The sequence below is a fragment of the Falco punctatus genome (assembly GCF_963210335.1).
Source record: "Falco punctatus genome assembly, chromosome: 9".
Taxonomy (NCBI): domain Eukaryota; kingdom Metazoa; phylum Chordata; class Aves; order Falconiformes; family Falconidae; genus Falco; species Falco punctatus.
The window spans coordinates 38,389,400-38,416,804 of NC_137589.1; the positions used below are offsets into that span (position 1 = coordinate 38,389,400).

Here is a 27,405-nt window from a genome sequence, read left to right on the forward strand (position 1 = left end):
CACTTCCGCCCTCCTCCTCCTCCTCCTCTTCCTGCGGCAATGGCGGCGCTGCCAGGGCTGAGCCCGCCCTCTCCTCGCTCGTACGCGGGGAGGCCGGCAGGGCGTGTCGCCGGTGCCGCCATCTTAGGGGCGGGCAAAGCGGTGAGGGCGGAAAGGGTCGGGCTGCCACGGGGGAAGGGACGTGGCCGGGGTGCAGCCATGGCGGCGGCGAAGCCGGGGGCAACCGGTGGCAGCACCAACTTGCTCTTCTCTTCCTCCGCTACCGAGTTCAACTTCACCGTGCCCTTCATCCCGGTCAGCCAAGCCCCGGCTATCCCGCCAAGCCCCGCTCTCCTGGCAGCCGGTAGGCACGGCGGGGGGCGCCGAGGGGCGCCCTCGGGGAGATAGGAGGGCGCGGAACCCAGTCCGGCCGGGCCGAGCTGGGGAGCTCCTCCGGGTCGGGGCAGCGGGCCGCGGGGCCGGTGGGAGCTCTGGGGAGCTGAGCCGGGGCGTGGCGAAGGTGCTGCGGGTGCGGCCGGGGCCTGGGCCGCTACGTGTCGGTGCGAGCCTCCATCCCCCGCAGGCTCTGGGCCGGGCCGCGCTGCCCGCCGCCGGGCACTGGTGCTGCGGGAGGCCCGGCCGCTCGGGAGGCCTGCGGGCCGCTTCCCGGCGTGTGCGCAATGCTTACGGCTTCGGGGTGTAGCTCTGTGTCTGAGGAGGGGGGAGTGATTATCGTGCTTTCGGTTCATTGCTTAGCGTATTTGATTCAGCAGTTAAACTTTCCTTTCAGGTACTTGGTGTTTTCACTTTTTTTTTAAACTCCTCTTCCATGTTATCTTCTGTTTCCCTTGTGTGAAAATAGCATGTTAAGCAGGTATCTTAAATTTTCTTGTCTAAGTAAACTGTGGTTTTAACATACTTTCATTCTAAAGCCATAATGGTTGCAGGTACATGCATGTGCAGCTTAAAATCTGATGCTCAAACAGTTTCAGATAAAGGAATGGATTTTGCTGGAAATGCTCTCAGTCTGAGATTAAAGCCCTGAATATTAGAAGTACATCTAGAAATCAGATATTTTAAGCTTTACTGCATTGGTGCATGTTGAGTCCCAAATCCAACACTGTTGTATTTCTGAGCTGACAATTGTCAGCTAAGAGAAGTATTAATATAGGTTAGTATTAATAATAATTAATTGGTGGAGCACATCTCTGTAGATTTAATAAAGTGTTTGCCAAGTATGGCTCTGAAATGTTTCTTTAGATCAATTGCCTGTTTTTGGGGGGAAGGTTAAAAGCATTAGAATAATATTTATATTTACTTGAGGTATTTAGGTAGCTGATACATTTACTATTTCCACTGTGTAATCCTTACTGTTTTTCTTTCTTGAGAATCTATGTTGGTTTTCATTTTTTTTAAAAAGTAACTTTTAAGTGCTAGCCTGGCTAGTAGCTTGGCACAGATGGCTGCCATGCGGCAATTTCCTGAAGGCTTCAAAGCTAGCCAGGGAGAAAATCTGCCGGGATTTCATTGATATGGTGAACAATATACTCTTCATCTCACTCAAGATTTGATTGGATGAAGATTCATACTTTTGCAATTGGAGTGAATTTCAGTGCCGAAGGCTGTACCGCATTCCATGTCTGTCCAAGTAAGGCCCATGTCCTGTTCGGTGTTCCATTTCTGTGGCCCATTGAACTCACCATTTGTCCAGCCAGCTGTCATAGGGATCTGGCTGGGTAGGACCGTTTTTGTTCAGGAATCATAGTCGGAAACAAGAAGGAACAAGCTCTTGAGTTTGAATTTAAAATTGTCTAAAATGTAATAGGAATTCATCTCAGGAATTGTTTGACATCTGACAGCCAACACTAGGAAGCTGCGTGCAGCCATAAATTTCTTGTATCTCCAAGAGAAAGTAGCAAGTGTTTTGTGCTTTGCAGTTTGATGATAGAAGATACGTTCTGTGGCTCAGGTGTGGGTGAGGTAACCGATATGCTTACTGTAGGTAGAGCGGGGTGTTCCCAATGAGGAAGTGGACTAATGTCACTTGTGGTTGTCAGGTGACAATCTGTGAGTGACAAGATTCCACCTTACATAAGGAGAGATGTACAGGAGGTTGTCACACAGTCACTTTTGAAAAATACTGTTTTGTATGTGGGAAGAGTACTACCTTTGTATGTCAAAGCTGCAAACTCACGATATTTTTGAATCTGTATGAAGTACTTGTTTTTCTGCTGGTCTGTGCTTATGTTTGAACATAGTTTTTGCAGAATTAGAAAAAGGCAAATTAGAAAGTAATGTATGTGCTGGAGAAGTGTGTGTGTATGGCTGTATAATTTTTGTTTTGGCAGAACCTTTGTCAACCTTGTTTTGCAAGGAAAGATACAGTTAGACTAAATCTTTGAAACGCAGTTGAAATTGGAGAATAGTAGGTGTTTTGTGAACATGCAGTTGGTAAAGGCCTTGAAAGCTCTTCAACATGTTGTGATGTGTTTATTGTGATCAGATGGTGGTGGGGTGAATTGCTTGCTCTGCTACCAGGAAAGCTGAGAATTGAGTGTGGTATGCAGTATGCTTCTCTCTGTTCTGTAATGGTGCTAGTGAAATGTGAAAGCAAGAACAATTTTACTGTTTAGAAGTTCAGACCTTTTATTTAGTATAAATGGCTATTGTGCTTGTAGTTGGGAGATAATCTGTAGGCCTGACTTCACAGTGGTTGCTTACAAATGACTTTAGTATTCTCCACGCGTTGGTTAACATGCATAAATTTTGGATTTTTTTTCCTCAAAGTGGGATGAAATGCTATAGGTGAAAGTAAGAGAAATTGATAAATGCAGGTGATGCCTCAAATTGACACTGTCTGAAAATAATTGCTAAATGAGAGATGGTTAAAATAGTCATGGCAGCTGCTGCTTTTATGATTAATTAATTAGAACAGTAACTTCCTAGGGAGATTGCTCTGTAGATTCCCCTGTGCTCCCTTGATGCTCTATATTTATGTTGGCTGTGGATAAAGACATTTGTTAACAGCTGCTTGTAGCTGCAGAGGTGCTTGATCTCTCTCTTTGGCTGGGGACTAAGTAGGAGAAAAGCAATGATAGCTCTCTGGATTCTTCCCCATGGTTTGGGGATTATTTGATTGCCAGAATAGATAACAATACACTTGGGACTTCTGCAAATTGCACTGGCTGCTTGCAAGGTGCTGTTCCCTTAGCAGGCAGTGATGCTCAGAGCATCACAGGTTTAGCTGAGCTTACTGTTAGACTTATGATGATGACAAACAACTTTTTTTCCACTTGTTACTAGGTCACTGCAAAGCAGAAAGCTCTGATTTCCCAGGACCTGGTTTATATATTTTTCCAATGTGAAGAGGCAGTCATGGCTTTGTACCTTTCTAAGCCCTCTCCTACAGTTATGCAGAATGGGGAATTATTTTTCCGCACCAGACATTTAGCTCTTGTGCCAGTCTAGAATCGGATTTTTAGAGAGAACTGGAGTAAGTCCTGCTCGCCAAATGACTTGGAGTGATGAATTATGGCTGCCTTGCAAATCAATTGAGAAACCTTGTGAGGGCTCTGCTGAAGGAGCGGGCGAGAATGGTTTGGTTAACTAGTAGGTTTGGCCTATTTGGGAATGTCCTTAAGCTCTGCTTTTGAATTTGATCTTGGAAGTATAAAAATTAGAGCGTAAACCCATATGCTTAGGAACCCTGTTTCATGGTGAAAGGAAATAAACCAAGGCTGTTCTTGCATTCAGTGGGCATAAGGGAAACTGGAAGGGATTTTAGTGCCTTGGAAGCAGGGATCTTTGCCAGGCTGGCTTGGGAACGTTCTGATGTCAGTCATACTTCAGTCTAACGTCAGATTTTTAATTTTTGTTGCTTTATTTGTGTAAACTGAGTAACTTTTATGGTCTGTTGAAAATGGTCTTGAAGACTCTGTATCTTTTTGTTTCATTTTGTGATGTGTTTAATCATCAAGGATACGTAAGCTTTGTAATCCTTTCGGCTTTATGGGAGCCAGCAGGGTTTTGGTAATGGCTGATAGTGTTACAGAACATTTTGACTACACAGACTTCACTGGTTTGAACCTCTCACAGTATCGGTAGTGATCTCTTTGTTTTTGCAGATGATTCTGCAGATGTTGGTGAAGAGGACAGCTTCTTGGGTCAGAGTTCTGCCAGCCCCAATCCACCACAGACTTTCAACTATTTCTCTCAAATACCTAGTAGCAGTGATCCATTTGGAAGTATTGGGCAGCCACCCTTAACAACTGTTGCACCACCAGTCGGAGCACCACCATTCTCCAGGCCTCCAACTTCCCTTCCACTTGTATCTGGGTCACAGGATGGGCAAAATGCCTTTTCACCACATATTCCTAAGTCGCAGTCCTCTTACAGTGCACCACCTACTTCACAGGTGGGAATCACGGCTTATCAGACTCCTCAGCAGAGTTCTCCACCACCTGCAAATGTGTCTACTCTTCCCCAGGGAACATCTCAGCAGGGGTATAACCCTTATCGGCACACCACACTGAGCAGCAGAGCTAACCCATACCTTACTCCACCACAGCTGCAACAGAGCCATGTGCCTGCTCATCCCCCATCCTCTGTACCACCTGTCCAGATGTATCAGACACCTCCAGGGTCGTTGACACAGGTATGTAAATCATTCCCAATGGCCTGATACAAGAATAAAATGATTTAAGTCGCTTTCCTCTTTGAATTGCATGTTGTATTTTCTGAAGATTTTTCTTCTCCCACCACAAAACCCCAGGAAAAGACTTGAACCATTTCTGATAGCAAAATCTTTTCACTAGAACTAGCCTGGAGCTGTTGCATTGGGGAAACTTTCTGATCTTTGAAGTGAGTGTACCCTGAGGCTGTAGCTACCTGAGCCTCTGGTGTCAGAAACAAAACCAGGTTGTAAACTTCTGTTGCTCTCTTCTGTCTCTTGCTGAGTTTGCTGTCATTTCAGCTGTGCTGCTGCATTGTTTCTGCCTCTGCTATAAATTGGGTCATTCAGCTGTTTGCAAGATGTGGGCTAAAGATCTCTTTTCAAGTTGATTTTGCTGGTGAAGCCAGCACTTTTTGAAATTATCATCTAAGTCACATTAAATTGTCAGCAAACCCTTTGAAACATGTCAGCTGAGGATTTTGTGTGATATAAACCATTAATCTCTGTTCTTTTTACCTTCACAGCAGCATTATTACAGTGTGAACGGGTTAGTAAATAACCTGATAAATTTTCCTTGAAAACAACAAAAATGTTTTTTATTTTCCCTGAGCTATTGCTATGTTGCTGCTGTTGTGAATAAAGAATAGAAAGATTATATAATGACAAAAAACCATAGGAAAGGCAGTAGAACCTAAACAATCTGGCTTATATATTAAAGAATTTCAGCACTTCTGTTTGCTTGATTTTATATATTGTACAATATATTAGTTTTTTTCTTTTTTAAAATGTATTGACCAAAGCAGTTGCTGCTGCTGACATAACTTGCTTTTAGTTGTGCTGGGATCTTTGTGTAATCTGCATGAAATCAGCTTTAGGTAGGCTATAGTCCCTTTCAAAATCTGTTACTTTTCTTGCATCGCTGAGGCTACATTTGAATTTGAAATCTGCCTGTCCTGATAACTTTGCAGGAAGACAGCTATTAGTGAAGTGGCCACTTGTTGAAATTGACAATCTTTGTGCAAAAATGTAATTATGTCTAAATGAATAATGAGAAGAATGAGTTTTTATTTTCATGCCAGATTTGGTGGCTGTAAGAAATAAACTCAGCCTGTGTTTTGAAAATTTCAGAGAATATTTTAAATCTTACTGGTTTTAGATAGTCAATGTCTTAGACCATAACGTTTTTTACCAGTACTTGTAGGAATGAAATTCACATCCTGTCTCAAATTGAAAAGGTAAAAGTTTTCTAAAACATGATGAAGTGGACAACTTACCTTTCATTCTAGAAATGTTATAGGCAATGTTCTTGAGGAGGTAAAAATGTTAGGAATTAAGGCTCAGAGTGTTCTCTTGGAGCAAAACATAGGTCAGTTCTGTAAAAACTACGTGAGACTGAGGTAATAAGCCTGCATGTGTTTTCAGTTTCCACAGCCTCAGTCACAGGTCCGAGCTCCCAGGCCTGCAGGCCCACTGGTCCAGGCACCTCCAGTTTTGCTGCAGAACCAATATGAACCAGTTCAGTCGCACTGGTTCTACTCTAAGGAGGTGGAGGACAAGCCAATATGGATGCCGTTCAGCATTCTGGATTCTGCAAAACTAGAGGAAGTCTATAATTCTGGTAAGTTGTATCTTACTCGGAGGTAAACAGAAGGACTAGAAAGAAGATACTAGAGTAATGCCTCTCACTTATGAGCGTGTGGTATGGCAGTAATAAGTAATGTTAAAATATATCTTGAAGATTTACTTTGTTGCCACTTCATTTATTTCACTTACATTGTCTGCTGTTTGATGCTGTCAGTGTTAAAATGTACCATCCCTAGTGGATATCGCATTTTCACATAGAACTTCTAGTTATCTGTGTCTTAGTTGCCTTTTTGTTAAACTCTGTCAGCTCTGGAACAAGTATTCATATTTGAAAGTTGTTCAAAGCTTTTTTTTTTTTGGTGGGTACAGAGTATACGGAAGCATTTTAGAAGCAACAGAATGCTTGCGTGGTATTATGAAGCTTCTCTTCCACCGTAGAACTGTCTGTCTTGGCCTAATAGTCATCACAGAAGTGACGGGGGCTGGGGCAAGAGAGAATTCTATGTGTTGGTATTGTAACAGAGTGTGACTTTTGTGTCGTAGTCCAGCCTGATCCTGAGAGTGTGGTTCTAAGCACTGATGGGGGACGCTATGATGTATACCTGTATGACAGAATAAGGAAAGCTGTTTACTGGGAAGAAGAGCCTTCTGAAGTGAGACGGTGCATGTGGTTTTATAAGGGAGACAAGGATAGCCGGTTTGTGCCTTACACTGAGGACTTTAGTGATAAGCTAGAGGTTAGTATTACGTTTACATAAACTTCAAAGAACTATCAAGTTCTTCGTGTGTTTGTGACCTTGGAAATACTACTTTGTGTTTCATTAAAATGATTTCCAGAGTGTGCTTTCTGGAATTCAAGTCAGCAAATCCTGAAAGGGGAGTGGCTTGAAGGCCACTCATGCATAGGTCCTGCACCACTGTGACCTAAAATCAACTTGTGTAGTGCTTCACATGACACTTCTGTATAAGTTATGTAAATTATAACCTTAATATTACAGGTGATGCACAAGGCCAAAAAATAATTTGCCTGAGAAGGCATGCTGATTTTCTGTAACTTCTTCACTGTTTCAGGCAGAATATAAAAGGGCTGTAACTACAAATCAGTGGCATCGGCGACTTGAATTCCCAAATGGGGAGACAATTGTTATGCATAATCCCAAGGTAATAATTTTGGCAATTGGTTCTCACAGAATTCATTAAGGGTGAATGAGCAGATGGATGGAAGCATAAATTGAATGCAGTCTGGTAGTCTTGCTTTAAATGTACTTGTTGATTGTTTTGGATGTGTCTGCATTAAAGATGATAAAGTTTATAGAACACTGAACTTCTGCTTGCTTCAATGTGCTGTCACATGATTAAAAAGCAGTGCTTTCTGAAACCAAAGAAGAAGGGTTTGCATAGTAAATATTTCAACTAAGTGTAACTGGTAGTGAGTGGGAGGCAGTTTGATTTAGTTTAACCTCAGACAGTCTGTGCCAAATGGAAGGTAATTTAAACTAAGACCTTTCATGTGGAGAAGAGCATTAATCTAACTATAAGGTAACTAGTTTGTGTATTTAAGCTATAAGAAGTCTTCCACTGCAACTATTTTTAGGCCATAGTTAAGTATAGCTAAAAAAGCTTTAGTTACTCTAAATACTCTGTTAACAGTCTGTTGTGATTAAAACATGGACTTCAGCCTTATTGACTAATGCTGTTAATTATTCACTTATCACAGATGCAGTAATTAATAAATAAAATAATCCAAGAGCCAGAAAGGATCATGGTTGCTCCTACTCTAAGCACTTCTTAATGCTGGTGAAGGAGTTCTGTCCAGTAAAAAGCTGGAGAAGGCATGCTTAAATCACTTGGCATCATAAATATGAGTTGAGACTATAGAGTCAGTGTCAGTCTTGTAAACAGCTGTACTGCTGAACTTGCTTTCTAGGGTTTCTGGGCTAGTTTGAATGTCGTTGTCCTTCCCTGAAAAGCACTGCTTCCCTGCCCCCCCCCCCCCCCCCGCCCCCCCCCCCGATAGAATAATTGTAGACAGGGGTAGCATTCAGTTTCCTCATATAAACAGTAATCTGCTAGGGAAGAGTGGATACTGGGGTCTAGGAAAGAGGAACTTGAATAATACTTGTCTGAGGAGTTAAAAGTGATAAGAATTACTGAGTAGGCCAGATTCTTCAACTAGTAGTTGCTTTTGTTCAAGATGTCTGGTTGCTTTTCACGCTAATGAGAATCATCTGCATTATTTTGGAGTCTAGTTTTAGTGAAGCTGTCACTAGGGGAGAGCCCTAGGGTTTTCTAAGGCTGTTTTTTTGCGTATGTGCTAACTGAAGGAAACAGTTGAGTCTCAGATGCAAGGTAAAGCGGTCAAACAAGCAGTTTATTATACATGCAATGCTTTTAGATTAACAATGTGGATCATAAGGGTTTTTGTGTTTATAATTGTCCAATGTATTTTTTTCAGGTCATAGTTCAGTTCCAACCTTCTGCCACACCAGATGAATGGGGCACCAGTCAAGATGGTCAGGCAAGACCAAGGGTTGTAAAACGTGGAATTGATGATGACCATGATGAAATTCCTGATGGTATGTGGTTACTGTACATGGGTCTGCAGCTTGAGCATTTGCTTTGGTTCTGTGCAAAAGTTAGATGATAGTGGATGGAGTGGCAATGCACTGTTGATTTCATCTAAGGTGCCTGAAAGAGGTTTGCTGTTTTGGGGCTTTTTTTATATCGGAGGAGTCCTGTGGGCTATATTCTCTCCTGAACCATGTTATGTAATAAGCTTTATAAAACAAGTATATCTTAAAGTTGCTTGACTCTAAACCTCGCCACCGCAGTACATATTGATACTCTGATATTTTTATCCACCCTCCCCCTCTTCTTTTTCTACAGGAGAAATGTCCCAAATTGACCATCTGGTCTTTATGGTTCATGGCATAGGTCCCGTATGTGACTTGAGATTTAGAAGCATTGTTGAATGTGGTAAATTTTCATTTGTTTAATTAACAGTTGTATTCTTAACTGTTTAAATGTCAGTCTCTATCATATTCAGATAAGCATTTCTTTTTTTTCTTTTTTAAAAAAAAGTCTCTAATGTTAAGAAGTTCAATTTCTGGTAGAATTTTTCCTAAAAGCTGAATCTGTGTTTTGTCAGACTTACAGCTTTAACTGTTAATAATTAGTCCTCAATATCAGACTTGCAGAGTGCTGTGGGTTTTGTGGTGTGGTTGTCTTTTGTGGTGCGGCTGTATGTGTTGTGTGGGGTGTGTGTGTGTGGTGGTGTTTGTGTGGGGTGTGGTTTTGTTTGCTTTTATGTTTTTGTTTTTTTTTAAATACACTCCAGTCCAACAGAGTAAATTAATAAGGCCATGTCTGGTCATGGAGTAAAAATGCATTCACTGTGAGAGAAACAGAAGCTTGCTAGGAAATAAACTTTTTTAAAAAATATGTTTTCTTATGGTTAGAGGAGTAATAAATGAAAAGATTTTTCCACTTTGCAGTTTCCTTCGTTTGTATTTTGACTATGTCTGAAATTGGAGTGGGAGGAAAAAAAAATTGTAATTGTGTATTACGTGAGTACTGCTACTATTGAATTTCCATTACTTTTCTCTGCAGTTGATGATTTTAGGACTGTTTCTCTGAAGTTGTTGCAAACTCACTTTAAGAAATCTTTAGAGGAACGTAAAGTGAGCAGGGTGGAATTCCTCCCAGTTCACTGGCACAGTTCTCTGCACGGAGATGCAACAGGTGTAGACAGGTGAGTATATTGTTTAATGTTGAGAACTTTATACAAGCTACATCTTAACAGTTTTTGTAGAGTGGATAAAAGGAGCAGTTAATGTGCTCTTTAGGCTAGATAAATAAATGTATGACTGGGTTACAAAAGATAATTGCTTTTTTTTTGTTTTGTTAACGTTTTGAGGAATATAGGGGAAGCTGGAAAAGCATGTGGAGTATTTTTTTTTGTTGTTGTTTTCATGACACTGAGTGATGGGATACATATCCACACATGATTTTTCAGTACTGCATTGATACATAATGATGAGTGAGTATGTAGAGATAGCAATTGTAAGTATGAGGTGGTGAGCATGGAGATGTATTGTCCAGCAACAGGTGTGTAGTTTAGAATGGAGTTTCTCCTGTACCTTCCTGCAGTCTGATTGAGTGTCCCACTGGGAGACATCAGTGTCTTCTTTCTGAGAAAGGCACTGAGCCCTCTCTCCAGTCCTAGAGTAGTACTTGAATTACCATTAGGCAGTTGAGCTAAGATGATTTTTTTTTTTATTTTTTTTATTTGAAACAAAGTATCTGCATTTGGGTAGGAGTGTTAAGGCATTTTAAGATCTATTTTAAGATCACTTCTTGGTGCCTATCCCTTTGCTGTCACTTGACATTTCAAGCTGTTTTCTCTTGCTCAAAGATGGGGAAGTAGAAATTGTGAGGGTAGCAACCTGTACCGCTTATCTAGCTCAGTCAAGTCATATTGCTTTCCTAGACTCGGTCTTTTATTTGCATTTGAATGCTGCATTATCATGAGGAAGGATCCTTATTCTGTTAATCAAACCAGGCAATGCTAACTAAAGCAGTCTCAGTTCTCTGGCAATTCAGTTGCAGCTGTCTTAATTTCAGGCAGGCGCATGGTGATGCCAAGCTTTTTCTTCAAAAAGAGTATTACATTGCCTGTTACCTCAAATTCACCTTCAATTTTTATATGCAAGTTCTTTTTCTCTTCCACTTCGACCAATCTACTCATGGAACTTCCCTGTTACTATATGAGAGCAGTGTTGGAACAGAGAAGAGATCATTTCAGGCATCCCTTCAGCCTGGAAAGAAAAAGAGGAGTTGTATCTCTGGTACATAAAACCAGCAGATCGTGCTCATGTATGAATATGCAACAAGGCCAAAAGGCTGTATGTTCATTTTTTAAATGGGTGTAGAGACCGTATCTGTAGTATTTACATTGCAGTTCTACTACTACCTATTATTTCAAAAGTTAAGAAACTTCTTACCTGCATTTCTTTAAAGGCATTCATGCTTCTAATGATTTTGTGTTACTAGGAACATAAAAAAGATCACTTTGCCGAGCATTGGACGCCTGCGCCACTTCACCAACGAAACACTCCTTGACATACTGTTTTACAATAGCCCCACCTACTGTCAGACGATTGTGGATAAAGTGGGGATGGAAATGAATCGTTTGTATGCACTGTTCATGAGTCGCAACCCAGACTTCAAAGGAGGAGTCTCTGTGGCTGGGCACAGTTTAGGTAATCATCTTACAAACTGTTTTGGGATAAAACCAGTGTTTGTACACTTAGGGAAATGGGACCTTCTTTAAGAAGCATAATTAGCTGGTAGGGTATGGCTGTCTTTCAAAATATAGTTGACTAAAAGTCAAATAGCTCTCAATAGCTAAGTTTACCAAGCTTCAAGAGAAGAGTAGTACTTCGTGAATGCGTGGATTTCCCTCCCCCCTCCCCTTTAGTTTCCTTCATGAAAACTTACTGTCTAATTTGTATTTACAAGTTGACAGGTTATCTTGTATCCTGCTAGGTTGGTAACCTCTGTGTCTCAGAACCATCACTTAGCAAAAGGAAGATAATTTTTTGGAACACAAGATAAGTGTTATAACATACAACATACTGGTTTAGGCTGGAACTTTTCCTCCGGTTTAGCAAGCAGCCTAAGACATTTAAGGAAAGATAGTTTAATTGTGGCAACTACATAAATCATGAGTGGGGTTAAAAAAAAAAAGTTTGGCTTTTGCTGAGAATGATTGTGTTGCAAGGTAATATGTGGGCATTTTAGTTTTAATTCAACCATCTTTTTTGATCAATCTGTATGTTGATATTAGTATTGCATATAAATCTTGCTTGGGATTTAGGGACAGGAAAATCTGATATTTTTCCCAAGGCAACTTTTAATTCCTGTTTTCAGGTTCCTTAATTCTATTTGACATACTGTCTAACCAGAAGGACTTGGCTTCATCAGTAAATACGGGACCATTCTCTGCTGTTAATGGGACTGTAAAGGATATGGCTGTTCATGATAAACAGGTAATTTGCATGCTGGTCTTTCCAGGCAAATAGATCTGATATTTTCAGCAGCTTTTCCTTAAGTTTTCAGGATTTATTAGCTGAAACACAGCTGTGGGTCCTGATAGTACATTTTAACGTGTTAATGGAAATGTGCAGTTTTGTAAATATTGTCAGTTCTCAGGACAAACTGTTTGCTTCTCTCTCAAATTCCAGGTAGGTCAGTAATGGGATTTGATTGTGAACATTAGCTTTGACACTTACAGACATGTAACTTGGTCTTAACAGTATCTGAATGGTAGGGGATATGTGTAAGAGGGAAAGAATCTGTCTGTCTTCAGGCTAGAAACGGTGACCAGTTTGATGAGTAAAAGGAAGTATTCCTGAGTGTTGAAAAGCTCAAGAAACCTTTTGCATCTCTTAATTTTTAAATATATATGTTGTTGGCCTATTACTAGTGGAAAGTCTGTCAGTGGTCCTCAAACTACGGCCCGCAGGCTGGATACGGCCCCCAGGGTCCTCAATCCAGCCCCTGGTGTTTACAGAACGCCCCCGCCCCGCCAGGGGTTGGCAGGGGAAACCAAGCAGCTGCAGATGATTGCCTGCCACTTCATCCGCGCGCCGGCCCCCTGGTTAAAAAGTTTAAAGGACCCCTGGTCTGTGTCCTGCTGTACTAAAAATGGGCATAAATTTACAAAGCTTACATAATAATGTTTTTAAGAGAAAGCAATTAAACTTGCTTTTATATGCTGCATGTTGGTTTTTCACCATTAGATTATGTGATTCTGTTTCTATGCTGTTCTGTTAAGATGACTGAAGATACGAGTTCCTTGGGCTCCTCAGTTACTACTTCTGGTGATGACCTTTGTGAGCCTGAAGTAGATGATGATGTTCCTACTTTGCAGAAGACTCTGGAAATGCTTAGTTTGTCAGAGTATGCAAGCACATTTGAGAAGGAGCGAATTGACATGGAGTCTCTGGTACAATAATATTCACTTGAGTTACGGGGATTCCCCAGGGTATGGAGGCTTATGTTTGGGTTTGTTTTTTTTGGGGGGTTGGTTTTTTTCTTTTTTTTTTTCCTTTGAGTTTAGTGAGTGTACCATGAAGCATGAAAGCAGTTGCAAAGGTAAGAAAATACCTGACATGAAGACTAAATGTTACATGACTTTTTTTTTTTGTGGGGGTGTTTTGTTTTGTGTTGTTTTTTTTGTTTTTTGTTCCCACAGTGCATGCACCCTCAGTTATGGTAAGGCACTTTGTATCATATCTTCTTAAATTTTTTGTAACTTTAGCTTTGTAAAATGTCTTACCTAATTCTTAATCATTGCCAATAAAAGATTGTATATGTTACTAGAGAAGCTACAAAGTATACTTTGGTGTGTGTGTTATTTTGTTTTTGTTTTTTAGCTCATGTGTACAGTTGATGACCTGAAGGAAATGGGGATACCTCTTGGACCAAGAAAGAAAATAGCTAATTTTGTAAAAGATAGAGCAGCCAAGCAGGTAAATACATCTTTCAGGAATGAAATAAAAGGTTGTTAAGTAAATGTATCTGATTTCCTTACTGTGGAGTAACCTTTATTCTTGAATGCACTTGTCAAAGTTCTTTTAATGTATCCATGATGTTAACAACTGTGAAATAAACTTCCCCCCCCCCCCCCCCCGATTTTGAAATTTTTCTCAAAAGGAACAAAAGAAAACAGTAGCAGAGAAGAAAGCAGTGCTAACTGCCACACTCCAAACTCAAGAAGATGCTCAGAAAGCAAAAGAGACAGTTAGTTCTGTCTCCCCTTCAGAGTCTGGTCAGCTGCATTCAAAGAGGAAGCTTCCAGTTGGTGCATCTGTTTCTTCTGTGAACATTGACTATGAGTATTTTGAAATTGGAACTGGCCAGGTGAGAATACTTAACTTAAATGGTTCATTTGGAACAATGCTGTCCTTTTGCTTGGTTTTAATTTTTTTAAATGTTGATTACAAATTGACTTTGTACAACAATCAAAGGAAGTAGCACAGAAGTTATGTTTATGTAGAACTTCACCCTTTTGGCAGGAGGGAGGGCTGGGAGAGTGGGTTAGATTACTGAAAAGCAAAACTTACTATAACAAGGACGCTACTACAGATCATTTTTACCTTTCATCAGTGAGTGAGCTGTAAACACTGTTCTGTTCCAGAAGCAGAACTATGTGAATGACATAATATTGAATGGTTCTGTGGCACTACAGTTAACATGGTAGCCTAAATTGATCCATTTGTGTTATGTTTAAGTTTTACTTCAAGCTTAACTTAAAACCCAAACCTCAAAGAGTTCCTGGTTTAAATGTATGTTTGGTTGTTTGGTTTTTTTTAGTTTTTCATACTTCTAAATTTTTCTTTAAAATTTTTTTAGTATTTTTTAGTTTTAATATGTGCTAGTACTATGGTGTTATGGAAGAGGGGAATGCAGCTGAAGCTTCCTGGAAGTACTGTAAGCATGTGGTTGATTTAATACACAACTTGTTTTTCCTTCCTAGCTTAGCATTATATTAACTAACCTGAGAGATGATGTATCTGATTTCTGTCTGGTAGGTTTCTGTGGTTTACAGTGCATTGGACTTTGAACCAGATATTTTCTTTGCTCTTGGTTCTCCTATTGGTGTGTTCCTTACTGTGAGAGGTGTGGAGAAGATTGATGAAAACTACAGGCTTCCTACCTGTAAGGGGTTCTTCAATATCTATCATCCAGTGAGTAAGCGCTACTTTTGAGACTTGATTTTAGTTGATGCAGATGACGACAATGCAGAATATTATGTTCTAAACTGAGTGTTCCACCTCCTGTTCCCCTACGTACGTCTCCCAAAACACCTTTGTTTAAAAAACAAACAAACAAACCCTAACTGAAATACATGTTTCAAATACTTGTGATCTTTACTGCAAAAGTGAGGTAGAGCTGGCTGTAGGTTCCATACCGAGCATTCTAGGTATAGGCTGGCTTGACGATATTTGCCCTGTTCGTTTTCAGAGCTTAAAGAACTTTTGGGTGAGTTTGTGTTGGGTTTTTTTGATATTTCCGCCCCCCCCCCCCCCCCCCCCATTAATTTCAAGCCAGTCCTGTAGATTTTTATAGAGTGTATATAAGCTGTTTACAGGACTTTCCTGAGTTTCCAGTTTAGATTTTGGGATGCGTAGGAATCCTTACAGGCTTTGCAGTGCATCCACTACACTTGTACTCTCCCCATTTTGTTTAACAATTACAGTGACATGTTGGTAGAGGTCATTGGAGTGCAAGAAAATCTTGCTGCTCTCACGGTTGTGTTTCTTCTTTAGAATCTGTGTGTAGGAGAACAAGACCTAGGTAGTTAATGAACTTACCTAATTTTGCAATTAAACTAAATGGTCATGGACTGAGTTTCTGTAAACTTAAATAGAACAGAATTAAAAAAAACGTTCCCTATTAATCATAAGTGGGGATTTTTTTAACTGAAATGTGATAATCAGAATAATTTCTAAGATAACTAAATGTCAACGTATTGTTTCTTAACAGCTTGATCCAGTAGCTTACAGGTTAGAGCCAATGATCATTGAAGACACGGATTTAAAACCAGTTCTCATCCCACATCATAAAGGCAGAAAAAGACTTCATCTGGGTAAAAAGAAAACTTATTTCATATATGGATCTCATTCCTAATTTACTCATTTGATGCATTAGGATGCTGTAAAGTTTCAAGAAACTAGAGAATATTCCTGGATATCTGACTCCATGTTTTTCGTAAACGTCAGAGGGCATTCCTCCCAGCCCCATAAGCTGGGCATTTGCAATTGCATTCACATGTACTAATCCTAATTTCTCTAGATTTGAGCTTCTAATTATCAAAGTTCCATATAACAATTGCTGTACATCACCTGTTCACCTTAATTTCTAGGATGAAGTGAAACAAAGTAAATGTACTGATTTCTTTTATCTTGTCCCCAGTGACCACCATGAAGTGTTTAACCGTTATCTGTTCAGTATTAGAAATGTTGAGGAAAAAGGTGGTTCCACAGCCACTGTTGGGCATTGTTGCTCACAAGTACACATGAGATTAATGTGCTATACTTAAATCTGCATATTTGATAAGGAGAGTCAGTTTTACTGTTCAGTTGACAATATTACTCCTGTACAGGTTCACAGAGCCCTCCTGAAAGCCTGTTTTCAGGCACTTGGATGGAGTAATTCTGCAGCGTCTGTAGTTTGGAATGTTACGTTATAACGAGTCTGCTTTCCTAGTCTAGACAAAGTACTTGTTAAGGAATATTTTAGGTTACAACTCTCAAAAAGTGTATATAGTAAAGGAGAAAAATATGGTCTGTTGCTCTTGACTAGTTTTCCTTTGATGCAGGTGAATGTTCCATGGAATAGCCATGAGCCTGGATCTAACAGACCCATGTGGTTCTAACCAGTTGTTGTGAAGAGCTCTCCTTCATTCCGAGTTTCTCCACCAGTATTGAATGGCAGCTTGGTTACCAGTGACACAGTTACTGAGCTGTAGCAGAATTACAGGCTGGAGTTGTCTGAGACAGCTTCTTCAAATTCACTGCTACTGCAGGAGACATGAGCAGCTCTTCTGGTCTCTTCTGCTGTGCTGGAGTTTGAAACTAGTCTTGCTGTATTTTTCCTTTAGTGTAGGGTGTTAAGAGTGATTGTGGGGGGTGGTGGTGTTGAGGAATTGGCTGGTGTAGCTATTTTTGTGGATGCTTCTGGATTTGGAGGCTGTTGGACTGTGTCATATGCTAGTAGGTTTTAACTCATTGACTCTTTCAGAGAGAAATCAACTCTGTATTAATTACATTTCACCTGATCTTTTTGAATGGAATAGAAAAACAAAAAACCACACATTCGTGACATAGCAGACCTGTTTCTCCTAACAGTTGGGATATTTGTTGAGCACTGTTTCATCATTCTGGTTTTAGTTTATCATCTTAAATTCCTCTACTATGATGTGTTCCTTTTTTTTTTCCTTAGAGTTGAAAGACTCTCTCTCTCGAATGGGATCTGATCTGAAACAGGGTTTTATTAGCTCTTTGAAGAGTGCATGGCAGACCCTTAATGAATTTGCACGTGCTCATACATCTTCAACTCAGCTACAAGCAGAACTGGAGAAAGTAGCTAACCAAATTAAAGAGGAAGAAGAAAAGCAAGTGGTAGAAGGTTTGTGGACTTTTTTTTTTTTTGTAACTTACTGATCTCAGATTAGTAGAAACTTGAGTATACTAATGGTTGCTTGCATTTGATTTTCCTGACACTGTTAAGGAGGCCTCTGTGCTGGATGCCAGGTGCCTACAGAAGCAGTTCTGTCACTGCCTTCCGCAGTGGGGCAAGGGAGGGGAAATATATCGACCACGAGTTTTTTGTTGTAAGGATGGGGAGGTCACTTACCAACTACCCTCCCAGGCAACACAGACTCAACTAGGGGAAATTAGTTCAATTTATTACCAATCAAATCAGAGTAGATAATGAGAAATCAAACTAAACCTTACCGTGCCTCCCCCCCGCGCGGCCCTGGGTGCCTGCAGCACCGTCCCTCACTGCTCTCACTCCTCTCTCCACTGCTATTGTTCCACAGCAGATTTCCACTCATCCCCACCCCCTTCCTTAAATATGTTATCCCAGAGGTGCTGCCACTGTGGCCCATGGGCTTGGCCTTGGCTAGTGGCAGGTCCATCTCGGAGCCAGCTGCCATGGGCTCTGCTGGACATGGGGGAAGCTTCTAGCAGCTTCTCCCAGAAGCTGCCCCTGTAGTCCCCCTGCTACCAAAATCTTGCTGTGCAAACCCAATACAGGAGTATTAACATTAAATGCAAGATCTGCTTCTGTGGGGTTTTGTGTTTTAGGAAAGGAAAAGTTAACAGCTTTTATTAAAGGATATTTTAGGCTTGAGTTTGTATAACCTTTCAACTTTGTGTTGGAAGGGTATATTGCCAGCTCAGTTATTTCCTTTCCTCTCGGGGCAAACTCATACAAATAAATATTTGTGAGATTTATTCAGTAGTATTTTGAGTTTTTTGGGTGAGCTAAGACACGTTTAAGTATGTGCCCTAATAGAAAAAATGCTGTTGAGAAGAAGTAGTCAGATACAAATATTACCTCTAATGATACCAAGGGCAAGCTTCTCAGCAGTGAATTATCTGTGGTGTTTAGTAGTGCTGGCTTTAGCTATACTTAGAGAGACAAAACATTCCTCCCAGTTTAAATAGAGGGTAGTGACTGACTGTATGCAAGGGGGCTGTAAAAATACATTTTTTTCGGTTTATTTGCTTTGTGGAAGACTGGATCTGTCTATGCATAAACAGTGGGGCTTGTTTTTAAAATTGCTCAGCTACTACTTTGTGAGCTATTCTTCAAGCAAACTCTGTTTAAACTGTTAGGAAAGAAATAAGCCTATAGTTCTAGTCATCTTTCTGAATTATGCAGTAGTGTCAGTTGAGGCCTTGCTGCAAGCACCTGGAGACTATAGCAGGGAAAACCGGTGATATTTCTTGATTATAGTCAAGCAGGCCGTGCTTGAAAATTATTTAAGATTTAAACTCTTCAATTTTAGCTGAAAAGATCACTGAAAGTCCAGACCCTCCAAAAGATGAGGATTTTTTAGTGAAGGTTGGAATGCTAAATGGAGGACGTCGTATTGATTATGTTCTACAAGAAAAACCAATAGAAAGCTTCAATGAATACCTTTTCGCTTTACAGAGTCATTTGTGCTACTGGTAAGAGGAAATATTCTATAAATACCGCTTTCCTGATGTAACTGTATGTCCTGGAGTGGTAAACAAATCATTACTAACATTTATATTAGTCCTATTGCCTGTTGTTTATCTGTGACCAATATAATAGCTAGAATCATGTTTCCTGCCTCATATCTTTTATAAGGAAAAGTCAGGTGATCTCTGTCAAAAATCACACCCTAGTGTTTCCCTTCAAGTATGTTTTGACAAAAATAACTGAGTTTATATACACAGATCTATTTTTTTCAGGCTACTGCTGATTTGAGAAGTTAAACATTGCCAAAGGACCAACCAATTATAAAGCTACCAGAACAGTAGTTGCTCCAGTGGTTGATGGATATGCATATCACTTAAGAGACCTGAGTTTTCTGGTTCTTTGTAATCTTTGAAGCGTTTGGAAAAGATGACTGTTGAGTTGGATACAAGATCCTCACCACTTAATTTTGAAATGGCTTCTCATTTGAAAAGATGTTGCCTTCCCACACAAGCATACTGTAAAGACAAATTTGTTACACTCTAGATGCTCAAGTGTTACATAATTGAGATGGTTTGAATATTAAGGTAAACAGGACATAATGACTGCCCAGGAACGTCAGTCTCCGGGTGTTGTATCTAGATGTCACTACTAGCTAAGCTAATTTCAAAACAAAATTCTGTGGTAGCATGAAGTAAACAAATCTTTTGTCCTGTTTACAGTAAAGACATTGCATACTGTTCTCTTAAACTTTGACACACACACAGCTTTAGCTACAATTATTTGCAGAATAGGAGAGCTCTGTGAACATTTTGACACGTGTAGTTTTTCAAATAAAACTATTCATGAAGCAGCTGTATTAGACTACAGTGTGTAGTAAAACTTTATTACCTCTTCATTTTGGAATGACATTGCTGGATATTGATGCTCTGCTCTCAAGTATTAACAAAAAAAAAAAAAAAGGAAGAAAAAAGGCACAGTGGAACTTCCTGTAGATCTGGATGGTTATGGTTCACCATGCTCATATGCAGAACAATTTTTAGAAAAAGAAGCAGAGTTCAGTGTCATCATATAGTGAGAGCTGTAGTACACCATTGCCTTATCTGGATTTACTACTTCTTTAAAAAAAGTACTTACATGTTTTAGATGGAGATATAATTCCATTTATAGGAATAGCAGTAACTATTGATCAGTAGTAACTATTGATCAGTTGTATTTGCCCTTATTAGTTGCTCTCTTTTTCTTTTTTTCGGTATGTCATTGTATAAGTTTTATTACTGTCATGAAATTAAGTGCATATTAAAATACACAAGCTAGGGAATGGTAGAGCAAAGAATGTGTAAACTGTATTTGGCAAAACGACAACACACCTTATATTTATGTATAAATAATGTACACACCTCCAACATAATAAGGACATGGACCTGTTGGAACAAGTCCGGGGAGGCCACGAAGGTGACCGGAGGGCTGGAGCCCCTCTCCTACCAGGACAGGCTGGGAGAGCTGGGGTTGCTCAGCCCGGAGAAGAGAAGGCTCCGGGGAGACCTTAGGGCAGCTCCCAGCCCCTAAAGGGACTGACATGAAAGCTGGGGAGGGGCTTGTTACAAGGGTGTGTGGCAACAAGACAAGGGGGAATGGCTTTAAGCTGAAAGAGGGGACACCGAGATTGGATACTAGGGAGAAATTCTTCCCCTGAGGGTGGTGAGGTGCTGGCACAGGCTGCCCAGAGAGGTGGTACATGGCCCATCCCTGGGGGTGCTCAAGGCCGGGCTGGATGGGGCAGGGGGCAACTGGTCTGGTGGCAGGTGTCCCTGTGGTGGGGGGCTGGAACTGGGTGATTTTTAAGGTCCCTTCCAACCCAAACCGTTCTGTGGTTCTATGATAGACAAGCTGGGTGTCAGTTGCTGAGCTGCGCAGAACAGTTTGGCCGGGGAGGCACGACTAGTCTTGTTTTGAGTTTAGCAGGTGCCGGGCAAGTGGTGCTCTAGGCTGCTTTTGAAGGTTTTGATTTTCAATAGCTAATAATTTTCAGAAGAAGGCATTTTTCCAGAGTATAAAAATACGGAATTGAAAGCATTACCTGAAGGGTCGTATAACGTCGATATTGCTTACGTTGTTTAAGATCAGTAGCTGCTGGGCAAGGGATTATCCAGGCTGCAGTGCTGACTGTGCCCGCGCGGCCGAGCCTGAGCCCTGGCAGGGCTCCCCGGGCGCTCGGTGGCCCAGGGTGCCAGTGCTGCTGTGCAGGTGGAAGGGGAGCCACAGGGAGTTCTTCTCCAGAAGGGGCAGCTGATCGTTCCCAGGTTTTTAAAAACTTTTTACCCATAGCTTTCTTTTTTTGTCATTCAAGGAAGATAAGCACGATGCTTATGCTTAATGATCCAAACGTGAGAATGTGGGTTTGTTGGTTTTTTTTGGAGGGGGTTGGTGGGGAAAGCCTTAAATGAAACGCGTTGTATGTTAGAGAGAATATAGGAGCTTCCGTGTTGGTCCTTCTGCTTGGTTGTTTGCTTGGGCATTTAGTAGTGGAGGCCGTCGAGAAATGTGGTCGCTATCTCTAAGCTCAATTGTGGAATGTATCTGTGGTATCCTAGCTTGCACATTTCAGTCTGTACTCGTGTTCTGTGGATGCTGTTCCTCACGTTTAAAGGATCACAGTTCTGACCATCTAAATCTCCTTTACTGTCTCCTATGGCGTTTCTTTTAAAAAGCACAGGAGCTACCCTTATCCAACAATTCCAGATTTGGAACTTTGTTACAATTCACCTATTTAACTTTGTTATTTTTACAGTGGTTGTTTGTTTGTTACATTTTGGTATTGTTTGTTTGTATTTAAATAACATTTTATAGATGAATAAGAAAATTAAGTATGTCCATGTTAAATTTACATTCAGATAGCCTAAATCTTTGATTTCAGAAAGAGGAGGGAAAACAGCAATTTGGTGGAATCATGGCACTTCGATTATATTAATACTAGAATTATCTGAGAACTTCCTTACTTCCTAGTGGTAAGGAAGAGAGGAATGCTATGGGTGTTTAATACAGTTTGTTTACAAGAAAGTGCCAGCTGCTTAGGAGAGAAGAATTAGAATATTGCTGATAAACCTTGCAAGGCTAATTAACATTGAGCTAATAGATGTAGTGGGGCAAGTAAGAGAAGAAAGCCTTGACAAGCAGAATGTTTTCTGTGCTGAATATAATCAGGAGCTCTCTGCAGACAAAAAGTGACAGATTATTTGAGGAGATTTAAGCTAAATGAATAATGTCAAAGTGTATAGAAAAGGGGAGTTTGAGTTGCCATGTAGTAAGGTGGGGAGGAAAAGGCAGTAGAAAAAGGTAAATGCATAAGCTAGGGCTGTTAGCAGAGATAATGCAAAACTGATGAATTGTAACTTCAAGTTAGTAGAAGTAAGGCTGTGCGCCTGAAAGATTAAGTACTGGGACAATTGGTTCTGTGAACTTTTTAAGAGAGCTGGAGTGGGACAAAGTGTGACTCAAAACAATTGGAACATGGACCATACTAAAATAATGCTTTTTAATTATGATTTTGAAATTATTTTTTTAACATTTTTCATAGGGGATCTGAAGACACTGCCTTGCTGTTTCTCAAAGAAATTTACAGGACTATGAATATCAATCCTGAGCAGTCACAGCATTGATGTATAGAAACATGAATTTGTAAGTTGATTCTAACATAATTTACGTACTTATATGAAGTTCAGCTGCAACTTAGATGCCTTTACTTTCCCCTCTTCCTCTGAAGTTTAAATTGTGGAGCAGGCAGCCGCAAAGTGGCAGTTTGATTGCAAAACCAATTTCTAGACTTAAAAGCAGTGGAAGTCATCAAGTTCTTCTCCACTTTGTTCCCAAAAGATATCTGATGTTAGAGTTTTTGGTATGGGGTAACAATTGTCAGTACAAATAAGTAAAAATGACTCTATCATGTTTCTCCCCTGGTTCAGTTGTTCAGTGAATGTTCAAGCGTAGGAAAACTTAGTGATACTGGATATGATGAAACTTCATTTACAGTACAGTAGATAAAGAACACGAACAATGTTCCCCTGTTGTAACGTCCATGTTGTTGTATTGTTTGACCAATTGTGCACGTGTATGCCAGGGAAGAAGTTTATTGTCTTCTAAGAAGGTGTTAAACATTGGTATTGATTAATTACTAAATAAAACCTCTCTATATGCCAGTATTTTATCATCTTTGTATAGTTTAAGAATTTCAGTAGAACAAATGAAACGGTATATCATGGAGGTTGGTTCACTTTGAAAAGAAATTAAATACATAATGTAATTGAGTATCTTAAATATGAAATATACTTGCAATTATTTTTATTTTAAGATAAGTATTTCCTAACTGAGGATCTGTATTGTACCAGTTTGCATCACTGGATGTTGTAGAAGAGACTGTATTCTCTTTTGAGAGGCAAGGAGGAAGAAATATGCATCTTGCCTTTTTGGAATCGTTCATCAGGATAGTTTCTCATATATTTCTCCATTTTTCAGAAGAACTCGTAGTGTCAAGGTACATAAATACCCAGTATGAAGAGAAATACTTGACATTTCAGAGGAATATTCTCGATATATTTAGCTGCTACCGTAAAATTTTAGTAGTCTTTTGTAACAGAATGCTTCTGAATGCAGTGGATAGCATCTTTTTAAAAAATGAAATGTCGTATTTGATCAAATGCCTTTTTTTCTGTGGGTTTTTTTGGTGTTTTTTTTTTTAGCATGGCCAAATAACAGGAAAAAGGCACTGTTTGGCTGCATATCTCTGACAGTGGTGTATCAGTTACCACGATGGCTTATGCAGAGTCTCGAGTCATAGTTGCAGATTTTTTTTCCTCTGCTTTTATTTCTTTATGACTGCTTAGAGTGAAATTGTATGAAGCTTATGGCTACAGAAGTAACTCACAATCTCATTGTGGGGGGAACAGGATGTGATAAATTATAACCACAAAGTGGGTTTGTTGCTTAGCTTCAGCAGACGCTGGGATAACTGTATTTTTTATTGAGAACTACACAGTCGTAGGACGTTTTAGCAGGATGTCATGCAACAAAGCATAGTCAAGGGAGTCTATGTGATTGTAATACCGTTAGGATTTGCTCAGAACTCCTCTTGGCACCTGAGTGACCGAACAGCATTTGAGCCTAGGATCCAGATCCCAGAGACTTAAGTGGGAGGGCAGTTAAGGCCCACTGAGATGCACTTAATGACAAGTGGTATTTTGGGAAGGCTGCGCACTACAAGACCAGGATCCTTTTTACATGAGAAGAAATGTCCCTACATATGCTGTGTAAAATATTGCCACGTAAGTCTCACAGTAGGGAAAAGGAAAAGTCTTTCCCAGTGTTAGACAGCAGTCAGGTAGGGTTGCCATCTGGATTTTTTTCTTTTTCTTCTTTCTTTCAAGACCTTCAAATGTGAAGGGTGGCAGCGTGATGGTAACGGATTATCCAGCAGCGCCTATGACAGAAACATCCGCTTACCTGTCCAGAGTAGATTATCTGAATAAACAACCTCTGTTTGTGGGTTGCTCAAAGGAAAGAGTAAATGCCAAAGGTGTAGCTCTGGTGTCCTCTTGATACTTTCCATGTTAGTTGATTTGAATGCTGAGACCTCACCACTTTCTGCTTTGATGTGCAAAGCTATCTCTTGCTGTCCAGTTCAGTTTCATGGTACCTGCTGTCAGCACAGGGAAAGAGACCGGCTCTACCAGCCTGCTTGCCTCTGCTCAGGAGTGTTGGTTTTGTGGGGCTGTTGGCCAGGGCAGATCCCTTTAACTTCGTGGTAATTTTGGAGCGGATAAAAAATTCAGCAGGGGCAAACTAAGGGAGGAACTGGATGCTTGGTTTTATCTCTGGTCTGAACCAGCTGATTGTTTGGCCGACTCCCTCAGAAAGAAAACAGTGTTCTTAAAACAAGCAGAAGAGCACAGGTGGCCCCTGTACTTAATCATATGGGGGATGAATTTTTGAAAGCAAAGAGGGTCCATTGACACATGGCATCTGCTGCATAGCGTGTTTGTGTAGTGTTCTGTCTTGGGAGGTTTTTCTTGACATCTACTGGTAACTTACTCTTAACTAAATCAAGTCAGTAGTGTTAACTGTCTTAGTTAAAATTACATACAAGAAGAATTCGTTGCACTTAAAATTGGTGAGTAGCTACCAGAACCTGTTTATTCCTACTCACTGATAAAATAGTACGAATGGTATTAAAAACCTCCTGAGTTCGACTTCTGTTTTGTATGAGTGACTTGATTTAGCTCTTCTAGATAACCTTGAAGCTGTTCTTTGTGAAACAGTAATACAGGGTTTCATGTAAACAATGTACAACAGTGCTTGGGACAATTTTAACACAGAGATGGAAAAATTCACTTGCTGTATCGATTTTTTTTTTTTTTTTTTTTTTTTTAAATGACTCTTGCAAATAAGAATTTTATCCTTTTTTAGTAAAGCATAGCCACCTCTAGCATCTTATTCTTTTTATTAGATTGGCAGGAGTATCTTTCACTGTGTTGGTTAGAAGATTTTAAGTCACTATGCACTCTGTTATTCTTACTTTACAGCTCTGTTTAGAGGGGCCTGGTGACGGGAGGAGAATGTACCAGCATATTAAACCAGCATATTAAACCTCGGATGTATAAACTATTGCTGCTTTATTTTATTTATCTCTGTTTAGTGTAGGATAATGTATTACCATAAATTAAAGAATCAGTAGCTAATTAAAATGTATAGTGAATGACATCCTATGAGCAGTTGTGAGCTCCTTTTGCTTGTAATTGTCAATTTGTGTCCATAAAGAATATATTTCAGGAGCTTAATGTATTAAAAAAATTATAAAAAAATGTGTATGGATGTCTAGATCTATTTGAGTCCTCTTGAAACTGAATGTTGGCATATTTAATTTTGTTTTCTACTCTTAAGAATAGAAAACTTGATATATTTTGTATTTCCCATGTGTACATATTCTGTTTTCTCTGTACAGCCATACCTGTTGCTCCGACAGACCTGGTGAAAAACGCTTTGAAGAACATCTAGTATTTTCATAGTTACAGATGACAGGATAAGCATTAGACTTGTTTTATGTCAGTCCAGAACTTGCTCAGATTCTGCCTTCTTGTGTCACTTCAAGCAAACTTAAATTTTCAGATGATCAGCACGGTCATTCAAGAGATGGATGGAATGACACAATCATGATCTTAAAACAGTTTTAATTGTACAGTTGCCAAGTATAAAGTGGTCGCCGAAGAAGTGGGGTTTTTTGGTATGCAAATCGTTACTTCTTTCCTTCAACTATCCTGTCCCAGCTGGCTGTCAAACACGCTTTGCCTGTCAAGGCAGCATATTCTTATTAAAAAGGACTTGTTGAGAAACAGCAATAATCTGCTTTTCTTGACATGTTTGTTGGTCCACCTTTTAAACATAAAATGTGAACTGTTTTTATAACCATCTTTAATGCAGATTACACAAAACAGTTCCTATGTACTAAAAACTAGCAACCAGAATAATTTTCTTACTATTGTAAGTGTGATGGAGATTATTTTGTAAAGACCTTTTTAAGCCTCTGTTAAGAGTTTTATTATGGAGTTTTTTGAAGTAAAAATGAACCTTTGACTTTGAAACTGTTAGAAGTCTGTTACAGCTAATTTCAGTGTTCACATTTCCTGAAATGAAGAACAATTCAAAATAACATTTTGGTCTGGAAATTAAGGTAATTTTAGCGAAACTAGGCTGCAGTTGTGAGAACTAAAATATTTACCTTGACCTTGCAGTTTTAATATCTCAAAGCAGTTGATGTAAACAGAGGAATCTAAAGCTTATGGGTGCTGGATGATAACCTAGTTCCAGATCTGCGATCCAGACTCCATTTTCATGTAATGAAGTTGAGATGAGTTGGGTAGTATGAAATCCTTTGAATTCATGTCTCTGAATACTGAGCTTCTGTGGCTTTCCTCTGGCTTACATACAAATTGTGACTTTTCTTAATATTAGTGACTTAACCTTACTACTGACTGTTCGCCTCTATTATTGCAGTAAATGAATTTTGAAATGCAGTATGGTGGTTTTTTTTCCCCCTTGGTGTATGTAAAATACACATTATTGTGTATATATTTTGGTTATTATAATTAAAAATTCCTTACTTCAAGCAGGTCTTCACAGCAAAGTTTTGTTTTTCATCACAGAAAATAGGTTGGAAAGGACCTCTGGAGAGGTTACTTGAAGTCCCCTGCCTGAGGCAGGAGTGGCTTAGGGCCGTGTTCAGGGCTGGAGACCCTGCACCTCTGGGGCCCATTCTAACGTTTGACTGCTGTGATTGCAATTGTTCTAATACACAATTGGAACTTCCCAGCTGGATGGAGCTTGTGGCTGTTGCCTCTTGCCCTTTCTGCATCTTAAAAATAATGTCTCCATCTTCTCTT

General features: G+C 39.9%; 1 protein-coding gene across 1 annotated transcript; it reads left to right on the forward strand.

The window, feature by feature from the left end:
• Nucleotides 1-31: 31 nt before the first annotated feature.
• On the forward strand, nucleotides 32-27,039 carry SEC23IP (SEC23 interacting protein). The gene is made up of 19 exons (XM_080401207.1): nucleotides 32-343; nucleotides 4,104-4,633; nucleotides 6,074-6,269; nucleotides 6,779-6,972; nucleotides 7,307-7,396; nucleotides 8,691-8,811; nucleotides 9,122-9,211; nucleotides 9,845-9,986; nucleotides 11,288-11,496; nucleotides 12,167-12,285; nucleotides 13,074-13,244; nucleotides 13,675-13,770; nucleotides 13,955-14,161; nucleotides 14,833-14,988; nucleotides 15,788-15,890; nucleotides 17,246-17,431; nucleotides 18,822-18,984; nucleotides 22,554-22,654; nucleotides 25,971-27,039. Exons 1-18 carry the CDS (start codon nucleotides 40-42, stop codon nucleotides 22,633-22,635), a joined length of 3,159 nt encoding a protein of 1,052 aa, XP_080257333.1. The 5' UTR covers nucleotides 32-39; the 3' UTR covers nucleotides 22,636-22,654; nucleotides 25,971-27,039.
• Nucleotides 27,040-27,405: the final 366 nt, after the last annotated feature.

Coding starts and splice junctions, on each gene's coding strand:
- SEC23IP (XM_080401207.1), top strand. CDS start 40: ATGGCGGCGCTGCCAGGGCTGAGCCCGCCCTCTCCTCGCTCGTACGCG. Junction 8,812..9,121: donor CCATGATGAAATTCCTGATG/GTATGTGGTTAC, acceptor CTTTTTCTACAG/GAGAAATGTCCCAAATTGAC. Junction 9,212..9,844: donor TAGAAGCATTGTTGAATGTG/GTAAATTTTCAT, acceptor TTTTCTCTGCAG/TTGATGATTTTAGGACTGTT.